General features: G+C 46.1%; 1 protein-coding gene across 2 annotated transcripts in view; it reads left to right on the forward strand.

Annotated features, from left to right (window-relative positions):
- The window catches only part of NOSIP (nitric oxide synthase interacting protein), a 42,040-nt gene extending 22,436 nt beyond the window's left edge, over positions 1 to 19,604 (forward strand). For both annotated transcript variants that reach the window (XM_077259795.1, XM_077259794.1), the window contains exons 4-9: positions 7,143 to 7,224; positions 7,723 to 7,864; positions 8,008 to 8,132; positions 17,094 to 17,281; positions 18,483 to 18,591; positions 18,718 to 19,604. In XM_077259795.1, the coding sequence (XP_077115910.1) occupies positions 7,143 to 7,224; positions 7,723 to 7,864; positions 8,008 to 8,132; positions 17,094 to 17,281; positions 18,483 to 18,591; positions 18,718 to 18,789 (718 nt within the window). In that variant the 3' untranslated portion in view covers positions 18,790 to 19,604. The remainder of the gene's footprint in view (positions 1 to 7,142; positions 7,225 to 7,722; positions 7,865 to 8,007; positions 8,133 to 17,093; positions 17,282 to 18,482; positions 18,592 to 18,717) is intronic.
- The last annotated feature ends 1,049 nt before the right edge of the window (positions 19,605 to 20,653 follow it).

Here is a 20,653-nt window from a genome sequence, read left to right on the forward strand (position 1 = left end):
CGTGGTCATTATAAGTGGACAGGTTTACATTTTTTCTGGTTGCAAGTAGAGGTACCTGCAGCTGTTGGAGAGGAGAGGGAGCTTCTGACAATGATGCTTCTTAAATTTGGGGGCTGCCTAAAACACAGTAGTGGGGGGTCTGGAAAAATGGATTGTAAGTGGGCATCTTTTTGTAGTAAAGGTTGTAATTTCCGTGCAGCTCCCCTTAGCACCTCCAGATTTGGATTGTAGGTGACTACTAGAGGCACCCGGTTATTTTCTTCTTTATCCAAGCGAAGAAAAAATAGAAGTGCACTCACCGGTCCTAAATACAACAATCCTTTATTCAGAACATGTGCAGGTAACCAAAGGGAGAACGTGGAACAGAAGGAAGACGGCCGTTTCGCGCTGCTGCGCTTCTACGGGTCCTGATGCCAAATGGAAGTGGAAGAACACCCTTTAGCAGGTACCGTCAAAAGGGAACTCCCACCTGGCGTCACCATGAAAATAAAGACCCACCCACCAAGTGAACATATCAATACGAACTAATAAAGTGGCGAAAAAATGAAAATACACAAAACACAAAATATAAGGTACCCAATCTATGACAATAGACAGTGAAAAAACATAATATAAGCAAACAAAATCATAAAAACACTGCCATATCAATCTTCTCATTCAGACCTAATGGACCCATTGCGTTAGTACGCAGGATCCATTTACCTTCTCTTCTCAAGAGTAACCTGTGGAGGTTTCCCCCTCGCTGCGGTAATGTTACCTGCTCTAGACCTGCAAAACGCAATGTATTAACATTTCCGGCATGAACTTGTCTCACATGACTAATGAGCCTCGGGGCTCCTTTTCCTGTTTGGATGGAATTGAAGTGCTCCCTTATTCTAATGAAGAGCGGGCGAATGGTTTTGCCGATGTAAAAAAAGCCACAAGGGCAGGTAATCACATAAACTATATTGATAGACCTGCAAGAAATAAATTGCCGCACATAATGAGAAATGGCTCCAATTTGCAGCTTGTTACCTATTGTATGAAAGCGCAGAAGTTACAGTGGCCGCATCTGTAATTCCCCTTTGGGGCCCCTGCTTCTAACCAGCTTACTCGATCATTTATAAAACAATTATGAACTAGTAAATCCTTAATATTTTTGCTGCGTTGGCATGCGAATAAAGGACCATTTTTGGTCATTTCTGCCAGATCTGCGTCTTTTCCCAAAATGTACCAGTTCTTGCGAATAATAGATCTAATAATATTGTCCATAGGGCCAAATTAAAGGAAAAAACAAACCTTTTAGTTATACTTAGTAGGGATTATTATGTAGCTGAAGCTCATAAACAATTTTTAGACTCAAAAACTTATACCCCTCTGAAAACAGATCCCACAAATAAATTCAAAAATCTTTTACGCACTTTTTTGAGGAAATACACTGAGTTGGGTATTATGTCAGAAAAACAAGCAGCGAAACTTTTTTCCGAATTTCCGTTAAAACCGCATTGGTACCATGTACCAAAGATACATAAATCACTTACTTGCCCCCCCGGTTGCCCCATTGTTTCGGGCAAAGGCTCCATTACGGAGCCTCTGTCCCGTTACTTGGACTGGCTATTACGCCCGTTGTTACATGATGTCCCTTCTTACATCAAAGACACTAAAACATTCCTACAGACCATAAAAAATTTTGAGTGGCAAGTTAACTTTCATTTGACTTCTATTGACATAGAAAGTCTATATACTAGAATCCCCCACGATATGGGAGTGGAAGCTATTAGAGAGATTCTTCAAACCACCCCTACAGATAGTCATACGATAGATTTCATTTGTGAGGGTCTCACCTTCATTTGAAAACCTAACGCGTTCATGTTTGACAGAACTTGGTATGCACAAATAGAGGGCACTGCATTGGGTACGCCTGTTGCACGTACCCTAGCAAATCTCTTTCTAGCAGTCTTCGAGGACAAATTTGTATATGCTATGGATAATCCATTCCTTAAGCACATTAAAATATTTCTAAGATACGTGGATGATATATTTGTGGTGTGGGACGATTCCCAGGAGGTCTTCACGGAGTTTGTTGATTTTGTGGACCGTTCCATCACCATGAATTTAAAATTCATGTCAAAATTTGGAGGAGACTTTTTAGAATTTCTTGATGTTAACAGTGCTGGAAGGCAAAATTCACACGGAAGTTTTCTGAAAACCGTCAGCATCTAATGCGTTATTACATTTTGATAGTACTCACCCCCATTATCCAAAACAGGCTTTACCGTACAGCCAATTTCTGAGAGTGAGGAGAACCAATAGTAACTTTGGCGGTTTTATAAAACAATCGCAAGATCTGTACAAACTTTTTGAGGCAACAGGCTACCCCCGTCCAATATTAGATACAGCTTTAGAAAGGGCAGCTACTAATAGCGGTAGCATACCTTCTAGTGATAAAAATGAAACTAAAAGGCTTGTTTTTTCCTTTAAATTTGGCCCTATGGACAATATTATTAGATCTATTATTCGCAAGAACTGGTACATTTTGGGAAAAGACGCAGATCTGTCAGAAATGACCAAAAATGGTCCTTTATTCGCATGCCGACGCAGCAAAAATATTAAGGATTTACTAGTTCATAATTGTTTTATAAATGATCGAGTAAGCTGGTTAGAAGCAGGGGCCCCAAAGGGGAATTACAGATGCGGCCACTGTAACTTCTGCGCTTTCATACAATAGGTAACAAGCTGCAAATTGGAGCCATTTCTCATTATGTGCGGCAATTTATTTCTTGCAGGTCTATCAATATAGTTTATGTGATTACCTGCCCTTGTGGCTTTTTTTTACATCGGCAAAACCATTCGCCCGCTCTTCATTAGAATAAGGGAGCACTTCAATTCCATCCGGACAGGAAAAGGAGCCCCGAGGCTCATTAGTCATGTGAGACAAGTTCATGCAGGAGATGTTAATACATTGCGTTTTGCCGGTCTAGAGCAGGTAACATTACCGCAGCGAGGGGGAAACCTCCACAGGTTACTCTTGAGAAGAGAAGGTAAATGGATCCTGCGTACTAACGCAATGGTTCCATTAGGTCTGAATGAGAAGATTGATATGGCATTGTTTTTATGATTTTGTTTGCTTATATTATGTTGTTTTTTCACTGTCTATTGTCATAGATTGGGTACCTTATATCTTGTGTTTAATGTATTTTCATTTTTTCGCCACTTTATTAGTTCGTATTGATATGTTCACTTGGTGGGAGGGTCTTTATTTTCATGGTGAAGCCAGGTGGGAGTTCCCTTTTCAAGGTACCTGCTAAAGGGTGTTCTCCCACTTCCATTCGGCATCAGGACCCGTAGAAGCGCAGCAGCGCGAAACGGCCGTCGTCCTTCTGTTCCACGTTCTCCCTTTGGTTACCTGCACATGTTCTGAATAAAGGATTGTTGTATTTAGGACCGGTGAGAGCACTTCTATTTTTTCTTCGCTTGGATCATTATAGACTTTCAGATTGTGCGCCCGAGTGTCCACTTCCAGGCTTATATGGCATAGCAGCAGCAATACACACGTGGTGGCATTGGGTAAAAAAAGTAGCAGTGCCATGTATTTTTTCTTACATGTATATATTTTCTTCTTTAGCTTTGTAATGTAGAAGGTGATTCCTTGATAGTCTGGTGGCTCTTGTGATCTGATTTTCAATTGTTCTTGGATGGTAGCCCTGATTCAAAAAGGTCTTTCTGAGGCGACCAAGGTGTTCATCCCTATCCATTGGGTTGGAACATATACGATTGTATCTGATGGCTTGGCTGTAGACAATGGAGTTTTGGATGGAAACTGTCCCATTTAAGGTAAAATGGACGGTCGATTGGCTTCTGATACAGGGTTGTCTCTATTTAATTGTTCTACAGCTTAATGATGGTGTCCAAAAAGTTAATTTCAGTACAGGAGTAGTTGAGTGTCAAGTTGATGGTGGGATGAAATTGATCAAACTGTTCATGGAACGTCTTTAGCTGTGGCTCAGACTCCGTCCAGATGATTAAAATGTCATCAATGTAGCGGTAGTACGCCAGAGGCCTGATGGGACATGAGGACAAAAAGTCGCTTCCAAACTTGGCCATGAAAAGATTTGCATACTGTGGAGCCATTTTACTTCCCATTGCTGTGCCAGTCTCCTGTAGATAGATCTTCTTGTCAAACTCAAAGTAATTGTGGGTGAGGATGAATTTTATAAGTTTCACCACAGAATCCGCATCAGTCCCTGTGCTTTCCAGGAAGAATGTGCAGGTATTTAATCCATCCTGGTGTGGGATATTGGAGTACAAAGATTCCACATCCATGGTGGCCAGGATGGTTCCTTCTGGTAGAGGACCTATTGCTGATAGTTTATTCAGTAGGTCAGTTGTGTCCTGAATGAAGATTTCAGAATAATACATTAAATACACAGGATTCGACCGGCCGGGCGCGACCAATTAGCAAAGCGTGGTTCAAATCTCACGCGAATTCGCGGCCGGACTGCGTCTGTTGCTGATTGTTCACGGCCGGGCGCGACCAATTACTGTTTTTTTGAGGGCCACGGGCAAAAGAGTCTGACAGCCCACGTAGCATATAACACAGCCCACGTAGTATATTGCACAGCCACGTAGTATATAGCACAGCCCACGTAGTATATAGCACAGCCCACGCAGTATATAACACAGCCCACGTAGTATATAGCCCAGCCCACGCAGTATATAGCACAGCCCACGCAGTATATAGCACAGGCCACACAGTATATAACACAGGCCTCGCAGTATATAACACAGGCCACGCAGTATATAACACAGGCCACGCAGTATATAACACAGGCCACGCAGTATATAACACAGGCCACGCAGTATATAACACAGGCCACGCAGTATATAACACAGGCCACGCAGTATATAACACAGGCCACGCAGTATATAACACAGGCCACGCAGTATATAACACAGGCCACGCAGTATATAACACAGGCCACGCAGTATATAACACAGGCCACGCAGTATATAACACAGGCCACGCAGTATATAGCACAGCCACGTAGTAGATAGCAATGTGGGCACCATATCCCTGTGAAAAAAAGAATTAAAATAAAAATTAGTTATATACTCACCTTCCGGCGGCACCCGGGTCCAGCCCAGGCCTTTAGCTATGCTCCTCGCTACGCTCCGTTCCCAGAAATGCATTGCAGCAATAACCTGTGATGATGTAGCGGTCTCGTGAGACCGCTACGTCATCTGGAGTCATTGCCGCAATGCATTCTTGGGACCGGAGCATCGCGAGGAGCAGGAAAGGCTGGCGCGGACGCCGGAAGGTGAGAATGTGTTGTTTTTTTGTTTTATTATTTTTAACATTATATCTTTTTACTATTGATGCTGCATAGGCAGCATCAATAGTTAAAAGTGAAGCGGTGTTTAAATCCCGCCTTAATATCGCTGATTGGTCGCATCCGGTCGGGCGCGACCAATCAGCGAGGTGGGATTTCCGTTACAGACAGACGGAAGTGGACCGTTGACAATCTCTCTCTCTCTCTCTCTGCTACTACGCAGGCGGCGGCACCACCATCTTGGAGGAGGCTTTATTTTCCTCTCTAGCAAGATGGCACCACTGGCTCCTGTGCAGTAGCAGCTCTTGGATCACCAATAGCTGCTACTCTGCAGGTGGTCTGGCGCCATTTTCAAACTCCCGGTTTGCGATGAGAGCTGCCAGGTACTCGGCGCTCATAGCAAGTCAGCAATTCTGCTACATGCAGGCGATCTGATCATCGCCTGTATGTAGCAGAGGCGATCGGGTTATGGCAGCTTCTAGTCTCCTATGGAGACTATTGAAACATGCCAAAAGTTAAAACAAAAAACAAGTGTGGGATTGCACTTTTTTTTTTTTGCAATTTCACTGCACTTGAATTTTTTTTCCTGTTTTTTTCCAGTACGCGATATGGTAAAACTAATGGTTTCGTTCAAAAGTATTCATCCTGCAAAAAACAAGCCCTCACATGGCCATATTGGCGGAAAAATAAAAAAGTTATGGCTCTGGGAAGAAGGGGGGCAAAAAACGAAAACTCAAAACCAAAAATACCTCTGGTCGTTAAGGGGTCAAACAACAACCACAAGACGGATTTCATCACCCCAGGTATCAGTGTAATCAGTATAACGGCGCCGACCTGACACTGTGTGTAGGTTAAGGTACCGTTACACTAAACGACTTACCAACGATCACGACCAGCGATACGACCTGGCCGTGATCGTTGGGAAGTCGTTGTGTGGTCGCTGGAGAGCTGTCACACAGACAGCTCTCTCCAGCGACCAACGATCAGGGGAACGACTTCGGCATCGTTGAAACTGTCTTCAACGATGCCGAAGTCCCCCTGCAGCACCCGGGTAACCAGGGTAAACATCGGGTTACTAAGTGCAGGGCCGCGCTTAGTAACCCGCTATTTACCCTGGTTACCATTGTAAAAGTAAAAAAAAAAAAAAAACAGTACATACTCACATTCTGATGTGTCACGTCCCCCGGCGTCCACAGGGTTAAAACTGCTTTCGGCAAGAGCGCTACTAATATGCACGCGCTGCTGCCGAGAGCTTCCCTGCACTGAATGTGTCAGCGCCGGCCGTAAAGCAGAGCACAGCGGTGACATCACTGCTGTGCTCTGCTTTACGGCCGGCGCTGAAACAGTCAACCATGTGGACGCCGGGGGACGTGACAGACATCAGAATGTGAGTATGTAGTGTTTTTTTTTTTAACTTTTACAATGGTAACCAGGGTAAATATCGGGTTACTAAGCGCGGCCCTGCACTTAGTAACTCGATATTTACCCTGGTTACAAGTGAACACATCGCTGGATCGGTGTCACACACGCCGATCCAGCGATGACAACGGGTGATAAGCGACCAAAAAAAGGTCCTGATCATTCCCATCGACCAACGATCTCCCAGCAGGGGCCTGATCGTTGGTCGCTGTCACACATAACGAGATCGTTAGCGGGATCGTTGCTTACGTCACCAAAAGCGTGACGTTGCAACGATATCGTTATGTGTGACTCAGCCTTTACTGTGCACAATCCTGCTGACAGGTTCCCTTTAGCTGGGGAACAGGGCGGGATGTTTTCCCACAGGAATTCCTGTCGGTCTGACCATGCTTTTCCTTTTTTTTTTCTTTTCAGGCCAGATGGATATATTTTTGAGAAAGAAGCAATTTTGGAGTACATATTACATCAGAAAAGAGAAATTGCTCGACAGATGAAGGTAAAAAATATTATTCTGACGTACTGGTAATAGGGAAAAAAAATGTGAAAACAGTCATGATTTGTAGCCATTGGAACCCTATGAATTGAGAAAATCTGCTATAAATCCACAATTATTTTTTTTTAACGGGACGAGCTGTAGTCTTGAATGACCCCATCCTTTTTAATTTTTTTTTTCTGTTGGCGGAAACAAAAATACAAGTGGGATGAAACGGTGAAGAAATGCAATTCCTCATTTTTTTTTATTTTTTATTTTTTTGCATGGTAAAAATGATCTGCTAACGCTATTCTCCAGGTCAGTGATACTACGGCAATGCAAAACTTGCATTCATTTTTTTTTATGTAATGGGTAAAAAACATTAAATACAATTTTGGGTTGTGTCACCATTCTCAGAGTCCCATAGCATTATTATTTTACCATTTTATGAGGCCAGTAATGTTATTATTTTTCTGTTGATGGATTTGTGATTAATTACTTTTCTTTTTCTCTATCACACAGGCCTACGAGAAACAGAAGAACGAGAAAAAAACAGAAATGGAGGAATTAAACAAAGCTGCCAAAGAATCCAAGATGAAAGTATTCCTCGATAAAGAAATGTCAATCATCAGTAAACCACTTAATCCTTTTACAAGGAAAGCAGGTAGGGTCCAGACCTTGCGCCGGTCGTGTGACGCGTCCCTCACAGTGACGTCAGGCTTCTGGTTACACTAATAGTGAAAAATTAGAATATTTTCCACGTCTAATTTATGATATGAGTTTCTGGTTTTATTTCTGTATGAGCAGAGAGCGGCGGGGCAGAGGCCGGGAGCAGCAGTCAGCAGAGCGGCGAGGAGAAGAATAAGCAACTTCCCAGTTTTTGGATCCCATCACTGACACCAGAAGCAAAATCAACGCAGGTGAAGAAGCCGGTGAGTCTCGCTTTCCATCAGTGTACATTTCCGTGGCACGATGACTCCTGACATGTGCGCAAACCTCATCATCAACTACAAAAAACGTCTGACTGCTGTGCTTGCCAACAAGGGTTTTACCACCAAGTATTAAGTCTTATTTGCCAGAGGGATCAAATACCTATTTCTCACTGCAAAATGTAAATTTATATAATTTATACAAAGTGATTTCCTGGATTTTATTTTTGATATTCTATCTCTCAATGTTAAAATTAACCTACCCTTAAAATTATAGACTGTTCATGTCTTTGTCAGTGGGAAAACTTACAAATTCAGCAAGGGATCAAATACGTATTTTTCCCTTCCCCCATGACAGCACACCTGAGACAGGGGATCCGCCCAGTCAGGACAGGAAACCCTACTAAAAATAAAAGGGCGGTACCTCTCTGTCGCTTCAGTTGGGTTTCCTGTCCTGACAGGGACCCTTGAGCTGAACACGGCGGTTCCACTTACCCAGCTCCCGTCCCGGCGTGGAAGAACAGGCAGCGCCTGTACGTCGGAGCTCGGGGTCTGGAGGCGCCGTCCGTGGGTCCTCCGGGGCTCTGCGTCCGAGCGGGTGTTGGTGCAGCACGGTCCTGGCCGGGTTCCTTCTGTGGCTGCCACGCCGCCCTCCTCTCTCTGCCGTGCGGCGGCCGCTTCCGGGGCGCCCGTCTGACGTCACACGCAAGGCACGCTGGGAATGGGCGTGCCTGTGTGTCTTCATAGGCGGGCGCCGGATCCAAGATGGCGGCGCCCATAAAGAAAACGCCGGCCGGTGGATAGAGACTCGCGGCAGAGCAGGGGAGGGGCCACTATTGGGCACCGGAGGAGGCGGGGAGTGCAGTGGATCCCCCATAAAAGGGGTGACAACCACAGAAGACGCACTCGTGGCCAGAAACTTCTTTATGGAAGTGGGGCAGCAAGAGCAGCAGCAGCTGCCATCACAACAGCAGCAACAGCAGGAGCTCCCGCCAGATGCCTTGCCAAGCCACCAGCATACCAGGAGCCGCCGCTCAAGTGGTAGAAGCAGCGGTCGTCTTGTCCGGCAAGATTCGTCGGCGTCCAAGAGGGACGCTTCACGTGCATCTGTCCAGCCTCCAAAACCAGTACCCTTCATTGTCGGCGGTGGTGAGTGATCTACGTGAAAGTCACCCTTGTGGTAACAGGGTCCATTTTTTCTGTTTGATCACTAGGGTTCCAGGAAGTCTAGCGGGAAAACAAAGAACCGAGAGTGAGCCCTTTGTAAAGACCCGCTTGTAGTTCAGTGGCAGAAGGATCTCTGTGCTGACTGCATTAATAAAACCATACAAGAAGAGACCCCTAATTTCGCCACTAGCCTTAAAGCCATAATACAGGCAGAAATAAAAAACTCCTTGAAAATGACCCTTAATAAACCGAGAAGGAAAAGCCGTAAGGCGTCTACAGAGTCAGATGCCTCTCAGAGACAGGAGAGTCATAAATCATCCCGATCTTTCTCTACCTCATCTGCCTCTATCCAGTCTTCAGATTCCTCCTCGGACAGTGATTCAGGAGGTCGTCCATGTTTTCCAACGGAGGACGTAGACAAATTAGTTAAAGCAGTTAGATCTGCTATGGGTCTTAAGGAGGAGAAGACACCTAGGTCACTAGAAGATGTCATGTTTGGTGGCTTAGAAGAGAGACGGAAACGCACGTTTCCGGTAAATGCGAAAATCAAAGCATTAATTGAGAAGGAGTGGAAAAAACCTGAAAAAATGGGTTCTTTACCTTCTTCATCCAAAAGGAGATATCCTTTTGAGGATAAAGACTCTGAATCCTGGGAGAAGATCCCTAAAATTGACGGGGCAGTAGCCAAATGTTAAAAAAGATCGTCCCTTCCATTAGAAGACTCGGGTGTTCTTAAAGGGAACCTGTCACCCCGTTTTTTCCGTATGAGATAAAAATACTGTTAAATAGGGCCTGAGCTGTGCATTACAATAGTGTAGTTTGTGGACCCCGATTCCCCACCTATGCTGCCAAAATACGTTACCAAAGTAGTCGTTTTCGCCTGTCAATCAGGCTGGTCTGGTCAAAAGGGCGTGGTGTCTACCCCAGATTTTGCTTAGTTTTCCGTTGGTGGCGTAGTGGTGTGCGCTTGCCCAAGTCCAGAATCCTCTGCCAGGGGATTGAAAAGAGCGCGATGTTCGTTATTTCATTGGTGATCGGTGGGCGCGGCCATCTTCCTTTGGCCGCGCGTGCGCAGAACCGGCGCTCTGCTGGCCGCGGCTTCAGGAAAATGGCAGCGGGATGCCGCGCGTGCGCAGATGGATATCGCGGCGGCCATTTTCCTGAAGCCGAGTTCGCATCTCGGCTTCAGGAAAATGGCCGCCGCGATATCCATCTGCGCACGCGCGGCATCCCGCGGCCATTTTCCTGAAGCCGCGGCCAGCAGAGCGCCGGTTCTGCGCACGCGCGGCCAAAGGAAGATGGCCGCGCCCACCGATCACCAATGAAATAACGAACATCGCGCTCTTTTCAATCCCCTGGCAGAGGATTCGGGACCTTGGGCATGCGCACACCACTACGCCACCAACGGAAAACTAAGCAAAATCTGGGGGAAGACACCACGCCCTTTTGACCAGACCAGCCTGATTGACAGGTGAAAACGACTACTTTGGTAACATATTTCGGCAGCATAGGTGGGGAATCGGGGTCCACAAACTACACTATTGCAATGCACAGCTCAGGCCCTATTTAACAGTATTTTTATCTCATACCAAAAAAACGGGGTGACAGGTTCCCTTTAAAGACCCGCTTGATAAAAAAGCAGATGGTTTTCTGAGACCTATCTGGGAAGCCTCAGTGGGGGGGGCTGAAGCCAGCAATTGCTGGAACATGTACGGCCCGTGCGCTAATGGTCTGGCTACAGCAGATAGAGGATCAGCTAAGGGACAAAGTACCCAGAAGCGACATCCTTTCTTGGCAGACTCTTCTGCAGATTCCGCAAGACTAACGGCCAGAGCAGCGAGCTTGTCCAATGCGGCAAGAAGAGCCCTTTGGCTCAAGGGTTGTCCGGGGGATTTGCCATCTAAACACAAGCTGTGCTCCATTCCATGTGACGGCCAACTTCTTTTTGGGAAAAAAACTAGAAGAGATCCTGGAACATGCAGGAGATAAAAAGAAAGTTTTTCCCAATATCCCTAAAGATTCCAAAAAACCTTTTTCTCGGAGGAGAAGATATAACAGAGGTCGCCCCCCAGGGGAGAGGAAAAATTGGGACTTTAAGGATGAGAGGATCGGGCTATATGTTTAAAGGGCCCTCTACATCGGCAAAAAAATCCCCCCAATGACATTACGCCAGACGTGGGAGGAAGACTCTCCCTCTTCTTTCCAGCCTGGATAAATATCTCCCCCAGTACCTGGGTCGTGAATATTATCAAAGACGGCCTAAAAATAAAATTTATCCGTCCACCCAGGCAAAACTTTATAATAACTCCCCGAAGAAAGTCCCAGCAGGAGCAATCTGCTCTGGAAACCCGAGGTCTTGGGACTCATTCACAAAAAAGTTCTTCAGGAAGTCCCAACTCAGGAAGAAAGAGGCGGATTTTACTCCCCCCTCTTCTTAATCCAAAAACCGGATGGCTCTTGGAGAACTATAATACCGTATATACTCGAGTATAAGCCGACCCGAGTATAAGCCGACCCCCCTAATTTTGCCACAAAAAACTGGGAAAATCTTATTGACTCGAGTATAAGCCTAGAGTGGAAAATGCAGCAGCTACCGGTGAATTTCAAAATTAAAAATAGATGCTCCATACTGTTCATTATGGCCCCATAGATGCTCCACATAAAGCTGTGCCACATATAATGCTCTGCACCGTTCATTATGGCCCCATAGACGCTCCACATAAAGCTGCCCCATATATAATGCTCTGCACCGTTCATTATGGCCCCATAGATGCTCCATAGAAAGCTGTGCCATATAAAATGCTCTGCACCTTTGATTATGGCCCTATAGAAAGCTGTGCCATATACAATGCTCTGCACCTTTGATTATGGCCCCATAGAAAGCTGTGCCATATACAATGCTCTGCACCTTTGATTATGGCCCCATAGATGCTCCATAGAAAGCTGTGCCATATACAATGCTCTGCACCTTTGATTATGGCCCCATAGATGCTCCATAGAAAGCTGTGCCATATACAATGCTCTGCACCTTTGATTATGGCCCCATAGATAGCTGTGCCATATATAATGCCCTGCACCTTTGATTATGGCCCCATAGATAGCTGTGCCATATATAATGCTCTGCACCTTTGATTATGGCCCCATAGATGCTCCACATAAAGCTGTGCCATATATATAATGCTCTGCACCGTTGCCCCATAGATACTCCACATAAATCTGTGCAATATACAATGCTGCTGCTGCTGCAATAAAAAAAAAACACACATACTCACCTCTCTTGCTTGCAGCTCCTCAGCATCCCGTCTCGGCGTCTCTCCGCACTGACTGTTTAGGCAGAGGGCGGCGCGCACACTAGTACGTCATTGCGCCCTCTGACCTGAACAGTCAGAACAAGAGGACGCGAAGACAGAGCGGCGCCCGACGTGTGGAACGCGGACAGGTAACTATGTAATACTCACCTGCTCCCGGCGTCCCTGGCTCCTTCTCCCGGACAGCTGGTCTCCGGGTGCCGCAGCCTCTTCCTCTGTCAGCGGTCACGGTACCGCTGATTAGATGAATGAATATGCGGCTCCACCCCTATGGGAGTGGAGTCCATATTCATTTCTCTAATGAGCGGTCCCACGTGACCGCTGAACAGGGGACGAGCTGCGGCACCGAAGACCGTGGGACGGGCAGGGGGAGCGCCAGGACTAGGTGAGTATGCGACACGCTCTCTTCCCCCTCACCCGCCGACCGTGACTCGAGTATAAGCCCTATAAGTATAAAAATTTGGGCTGAAAATCTCGGCTTATACTCGAGTATATACGGTAAATCTATGGAAGCTCAACCAATCGATAGAGAACTACTCCTTCAAGATGGAGTCTATAAACACGACCATAAAACTTCTCTTCCAACACTGCTTCATGGCAGTAATAGACTTAAAAGGTGCGTACTACCATATACCAATACATCAGGAATATCGGAAATACTTGAGAGTAGCTCTCTATATTCAGAATCAGGTAAAGCATTACCAACATACAGCCCTTCCATTCGGCCTGTCTACAGCCCCCAGAGTTTAAACCAAAGTAATGGTAGAAGTAATGTCATACCTCCGGTCCCGGGATGTAGTAATTGTCCCATATCTGGGCGATTTCCTTGTAATAGGGAGGTCAGAGTCCCACTGCACTCATCAAGTATCAGTGGTAACATCAACTCTAATGGAGCTGGGTTGGATAATAAATATCCCCAAGTCAAGATTACTACCAGTAAAACTACAGTCCTTCCTGGGGTTAATGCTGGACTCCGAGCGTCAGCTCTGCCTCCTTCCAGAAAACAAAGTAGCCAAGATAATAAACCTGGCCAGTACAGCAATACATCAACCAGCAATGACTCTAAGAAAGGCGATGTCCCTACTAGGCTCGTTAACATTGTGTATTCCGGCAGTAGGATGGGCACAATTCCACTTAAGACAAAAACAGTGGGAAGTTCTCTCAGCTCAAAGACTGTTAAAGGGAACCTGTCACCCCGTTTTTTAAAGATGAGATAAAAATAGCGTTAAATAGGGGGCAGAGGTGTGCTTTACATTAGTGTCTTTTTTGTGCCTTTATTCCCCAGCTATGCTGCCGAAATACCTTTGTAAAGTCACCGTTTTGGGCTGTCACTCACGCTGGTCTGGTCAAATGGGCGTGGTGACATCGCTGTTTCTTCCCCCAGATCTAGCTTATCTGTCCGTTGGTGGCGTAGTGGTTTGCGCATGTCCAGCTACCGAATCCACTGCGCAGGTGAAGGAAAAGAGCGCGATCTGCACTATTCCCCTGGTGATCGGTGGGGGCGGCCATCTTCCTGAGGCCGCGCGTGCGCAGATGGAATGCTCTGCTGCACGGGGCTTCAGGAAAATGGCCACGTGATGCTGCGCGTGCGCAGATGGAGATCGCGGCGGCCATTTTCCTGAAGCCGAGTTCGCATCCCGGCTTCAGGAAAATGGCCGCCGCGATCTCCATCTGCGCACGCGCGGCATCCCGCGGCCATTTTCCTGAAGCCCCGTGCAGCAGAGCACTCCATCTGCGCACGCGCGGCCTCAAGAAGATGGCCGCCCCCACCGATCACCAGGGGAATAGCGCAGATCGCGCTCTTTTCCTTCACCTGCGCAGTGGATTCGGCAGCTGGACATGCGCAAACCACTACGCCACCAACGGACAGATAAGCTAGATCTGGGGGAAGAAACAGCGATGTCACCACGCCCATTTGACCAGACCAGCGTGAGTGACAGCCCAAAACGGCGACTTTACAAAGGTATTTCGGCAGCATAGCTGGGGAATAAAGGCACAAAAAAGACACTAATGTAAAGCACAGCTCTGCCCCTATTTAACGCTATTTTTATCTCATCTTTAAAAAACGGGGTGACAGGTTCCCTTTAAGAGGGCATTTAGATGGAAATCTGTCTCTCCCTGGGCGTAAGGGATTCCCTACTTTGGTGGACGGTGGAAGACCACCTGACAATGGGGGTCCAGTGGCAAAATCCGGTCAAAGACATCATCACGACCGACGCAAGCGGTACAGGTTGGGGGGCTCACCTGAGGTCTCACTCTGTACAAGGAACCTGGTCCTTACTAGAAAAAAACTATGGGTCAAACGAAAAAGAGCTATGGGCAGTGGAAAAAGCCCTAAGACATTTTCTCCCTTTGCTCCGGGGTCGCCATACTTGAATCCTGACGGACAATCGAGCAGTAGTGGCGTATATTAATCATCGGGGGGGGACGAGGTCCAAAGGCCTCATGGAAGCATCAAATCTACCCTTTCAGTTGGCAGAACAACACCTGTCATCCCTGACGACACTACACATCAGGGGCATAGAAAACACACAAGCAGACTTCCTGAGTCGCAGAGGCTTAAGACAGGGGGAATGGTCCCTAAACCCCCAGATATTCCAACAAATAGTCCAAGCCTGGGGCACACTAAAAATAGACTTGTTTGCCAACTCACACAACAAAAAAGTCAAAAAGTTCTGCTCCTTAAATCCAAGAGAACATCCTTTCGCAGTAGATGCCCTACTGATACCCTGGAAGTTCTCTCTGGCCTACGCATTCCCACCGATAGTGATGATTCCAGCTGTGATCCGGGAGATTAGAGAGGATCAAGGGAAAATTATCCTCATAGCTCCATTCTGGCCAAGGAGACCATGGTTCTCCCTTCTAAGGCAGATGTCTGTAACGGACCCATGGATTCTGCCAGAGGTTCCGGACCTGCTAGCCCAGTGACCCACTCTCAGGTGAAGGGCTTCCATCTGGCAGCCTGGAATTTGAGAGGGCGTTACTAAGTCTCCAAGGATTCTCACCGGGTTTAATCTCCACCCTATTGAAAAGCAGAAAACCCATAACCTCCAGGATCTATGGTAGGACATGGAAAACATTTCTTGACTTCCTGGGTGAACCATTGGGGGAGGTGGCTCCAGTGGGTCCTATCCTAGAATTTCTGCAAGCAGGATTACATCTTGGGTTAGCAACCAGCACCCTTAAAGTTCAGGTTTCAGCCTTGGGGGCCCTATATAACTGTAATCTTGCCTCAAATAGATGGGTTTCGCGATTCATAAAATCTTGTAGTAGATCTCAACTGGTCGTTATCCCAAAAATCCCTCCTTGAGATCTAAATTTAGTTTTAGAAGCCCTAACTAAACAGCCTTTTGAGCCCTTGCAGGAGTTATCGCCTAAGTTGCTTACCCTTAAAATAGTTCTACTAGTAGCCTTAACATCGGCACGTAGGGTAAGTGATTTACAGGCCCTGTCTATATGCCCTCCTTATACTCAGGCTTTTGATGACAGGATCGTTCTAAGACCAGACCCGGCGTATCTCCCCAAGGTGGTTCAAAAATTCCATAGGAGTCAAGAGATTACTTTACCATCATTCTGTAGTAATCCTAGAAATCCAGGGGAACAAAAGTTCCACATGCTAGATGTAAGAAGATCTATGTTACAATACATATCTATGACTAGTCAGTGGAGAAAAGACCAAACCCTATTCGTAGCCTTTCAGGGTAACAAAAGAGGGTGTGGGGTAGCTAAAAGTACTATTGCTAGATGGATCATGGAGGCCATTCGTTTATCCTACTCTGCGGGTGGCACTCCTGTTCCTGAAGGCATCAAGGCTCACTCCACCAGAGCCGTGGCTACCTCCTGGGCAGAAAAGGCTGAGGTATCAATTGATCAAATTTGCAAGGCCGCTACCTGGTCCTCACCCTCAACTTTTTTCAAGCACTACTGGCTAGATCTTTCTTCCTCTGCTGACCTAACCTTTGGTAGAAGGGTACTACAAGCGGTGGTCCCTCCCTAAGGTTTCATTCTACAAAAGTCTCTCAGGTGTGCCGTCATGGGGGAAGGGAAAACACCAAGGTTACTTACCGGTAGCCGTTTTTTTCCGGAACCCATGACGGCACCCGTATATTCCCCCCCTTTATCACCCTTTCGGTGTGCACTATTGCTTTGGGTGCTTTGTTAGTTAATTTGATTTGGTGATGGATTGCCATGTGTACTAACCAGGGGGTTATGCTCTGAAAACCAACTGAAGTGACGGAGAGGTACGGCCCTTTTATTTTCAGTAGGGTTTCCTGTCCTGACTGGGCGGATCCCCTCTCTCAGGTGTGCTGTCATGGGTTCCGGAAAAACCGGCTACCGGTAAGTAACCTTGGTGTTTCCCCCACTATAAGCCCTCTATAGCACTGTACAGCTGGTTTAATAGTCATTTTGGGGGTGATAGATGTCCTCTGTTTGTAGTCTAGAAACACGTCCGGTTTCAGTCGTTCCTGCTCTTCTCTCTTTCATACAGGACAAGTCGGTGTACTGCCCCATGAGCGGGAGACCCCTGAAGATGAAAGACTTGATCTCAGTGAAGTTCACAGCGGTGGATGATAAGGTGGATCGCGTGGGTCTCATAAACCGCCAGGACAGATACGTGTGCGCCGTGACTCGGGACATATTGGGCAACTCCGTTCCTTGCGCCGTGCTGCGGCCCTCGTGAGTTAGAGCTCCTCTTTTATCACGGTGGTATAATGAAGCCATGGGCACGTCTGACCCCATTATTCTACAGCACGGGGGAGAGCTACCCATCGCTAATAACCATTTTATTATTTAATGATGCCAGTGTGACCTAACATTGGCTTGTTGAACAGACAGATTTAGGCCATGATCAACATGCGTGCGACGTTCTCTGCCTCCATCGGAGCTGCGGACGCCCTTTCTCGTCTGCAGTCTAGACAGCAGTTATTTCTGTATTGCAGAACGTGCTGCATCCATCTGTGCTCTGCCTGGGGTAATGCTGCCGCCTAGTGGGTGAAACCAGTAGTGACTAGCGATGAGTGTGCTCGGATAGGTGTTATCGGAGCATGCTCGTGTGCTACCAAGTATCTTCGTCGTGCTCAAAAAATATGTATATTTATAATATGTGCGTATGTAATAAATGTATATATGTTTATTCCTTTTCTTTTTTTGGATGGGGGAAAAGAGGCAAACTTTTTTAAATTTTTTTTATTATAAATATATATTTTTTATTTATTTTCATTATCCACTCCTGGGACAATCCCTTCGTGATCTAAATGTTTGGCCCCAATAAAATAATCTTTTACTCTCCTCCCGTACCAGCGCTGTTCCAGCGGTGTCGGCACTCGCAGTCCCAGGCGTGACACGTAACCCCGGCAACCAATCAGCACTGGCGTCACGGTCTCCGCCTTCGGACGTTTTGAACATGAAGAGGAGGTCTGGGCTGCAGCTGATCTCTGACTTCCTCTTCGGAAGTCGGTGGAAACAGTGACGCCAGTGATGATTGGGCACAGGGATCACGAGTCATTAAACCGCATGTGAGCCTGGGATCACGAGTACCGACGCTGCTGGAACGGCGCCAGCACAGGAGGTGAGTATAGGATTTATTATTTTATCGGGGCCAAACATTTAGATCAAGAAGGGGTTATCCTAGTAGTGGACAACCCCTTTAAGGCAGTAAAGAGTCATTGTAAGTTGCTTCCTTCCCCCTCCACGGTCCTTCTCGCTGCCTCCTCCTTATTCATACGGTCATGCTTTGTGCAGGCCGTGGGGAAGGTGTGCTGTGACATGAAGCTAGAGGACTGCTGGAAATAAAAAAATGGTAGAGTAGAAGTCTCAGATGTTTTGTCCAGAGTTATCGGTTCCCAATATCATTTATATTCCACGTTCTGTTTTGCAGGGGAGCGGTTGTTACCCTGGAATGTGTTGAAAAACTAATAAAGAAGGATATGACCGACCCGATCAGCGGGGACAAGCTTACCGAGAAGGACATCATCGTGCTGCAGAGGGTATGTAGACATTTCTTCCCCCCATCCCGTTTTGATTTTTACTAAAGGCCCCACACATGGATCCTTTTTCGTGGCGCTGATTGTTTGGTCGATAGCGAGTCCCACCATGATGTATTTGTATTACAGGGAGGGACGGGATTCTCCGGGTCCGGAGTTCAGCTGGAAGCTAAAGAAGCGCGGCCGGTCATGCAGGCGTGATACGGCTTCATGAGCAAAAAGGATTCTTGGACAGTCAGGTCCCTGCGGGGTGTGTGCATGAGGTGTTAAAAATCTCATGCACACGTGGAGGAGCAAATCCGCAACGTAAATTGTCAAGATGCCGGATAATGGGACGTTTCCTTATTCTTTCCGTTGACGCTTCCTTCTAGTTTTCTGTGGGCTACGTATAATGTTACTTTATTTGTATTTTTCGGAGTTCTATCATTTATCACGTTTGCTCCAGTGGGGGATCCGCCTGGAAAATGGAGACCCCCCGAGCTAACCGGTATCACATCCACATTAATAAACGAATCGCCCCCTTCCGTTTATATAGAAGCGGTAAAAATGTTCATTTTTACAAAGAGGATTTTCCGTTTTTAAAAAACTGCAGTTTGTAAAACAAACCAATTATTCTTTACTCGCCCTACACAGGTCCAACACGGAGTCTGGGTCACTCCTTCCAGTGTCTAGCCAATCAATGATGGCAGGAGCAGCGGCAGAGACCCTGTTCTGGACCCGAGGAGAGTGACTAAAGCACAAGGGCTTTTGCGAAACCAGAAAAATCCCTTTAAATGGGTTGTCCAGTTGAAAAAAAATTATAATGTCACACTTTAGTTTGTGTGTATGGAGGCGGCTAACACCAATACCGGGATGACTTTGATAGTATATTTTATTTTTTGATCTGGACAACCCCTTTACACTCTTTTCTCCTGTTAATATTTTATCCCTCCTAATTATGGTGAAAAAAAAGTAATTGAGTTATTGCAATGTATTGAAGCGCTTGATCTGTGTTCAATAAAAAGACAAAAAGCCTTTTCTTGTCTTTATGTTGGAAATTCTTGGTGTGTAGACATGTAATGCATCTGTCTATTATAATCTGCCTAAAATGGAGTCTATTGCTTCCATTGGATTATTCCATGTTCAGCTGCCTAGATGTAGCTTTTGGTGGTTCCCCAGATCCAGCTGTTCGGATTTCCTGCAGCGCCTCCGCTGGGAAAATTAAACATTACACAAACCTCAATAATATCACTACTCTGCTTTTTGTATTTAAAAGGGTTTCTCTGCCCCTTCACTAGTGGGGGACATAGGAAAACCATGAAGGTTACAAGTAAAAAACAATATGGTGAGTACCAAATATCCTCTCTTCTCTACTGCTTCATTGGGGTGGGGACAGAAAACCATGAAGGCTACAAGTAAAAAACAATATGGCGAGTACCAAATATCCTCTTTTCTCTACTGCTTCATTGGGATGGGGACAGACAATCATGAAGGCTACAAGTAAAAAAAACAATATGGTGAGGACCAAAAATCCTCTTTACTGCTTCATTGGGGTGGGGACAGAATATCATGAAGGCTACAAGTAAAAGAAACAATCTGGTGAGTACCAAAAATCCCCGTTTTTCCTAAATGGCAAAAAGTATCAGTTATTGATAAGATAGGGGAAAGAAAGCTTGTTGGTCTGACTGCCAGGATCTTAAGAATCTGTCTCTGTAGAGCTGCATCTTGAACAGAGCGGAGTTGGCGCACGTTAATAATAATAATCTTTATATAGCGCCAACATATTCCGCAGCGCTTTACAGTTTAACAGTTTCGAACACAACAGTCATAGGTAACAATGTTAACAATACAGTAATAAAGCAAAATAAGACGACCCTGCTCGTGAGAGCTTACAATCAATGAGGTGGGGAGATACAAAGTACAGGTGTGTATTTACAATGATGTATTTACAATGATGGTCCAGCCATCTTCAGGGAGTGGGGGGTAGATAGAGATAGTGAATTGGGCTACACACACAAACATAAAATGAGTTTGATTAGGGAACGTGATAGGCCGCTCTGAACAAGTGTGTTTTGAGCGAGCGCCT

The sequence above is a fragment of the Ranitomeya variabilis genome, chromosome 4 (genome assembly GCF_051348905.1).
Source record: "Ranitomeya variabilis isolate aRanVar5 chromosome 4, aRanVar5.hap1, whole genome shotgun sequence".
Taxonomy (NCBI): Eukaryota; Metazoa; Chordata; class Amphibia; order Anura; family Dendrobatidae; genus Ranitomeya; species Ranitomeya variabilis.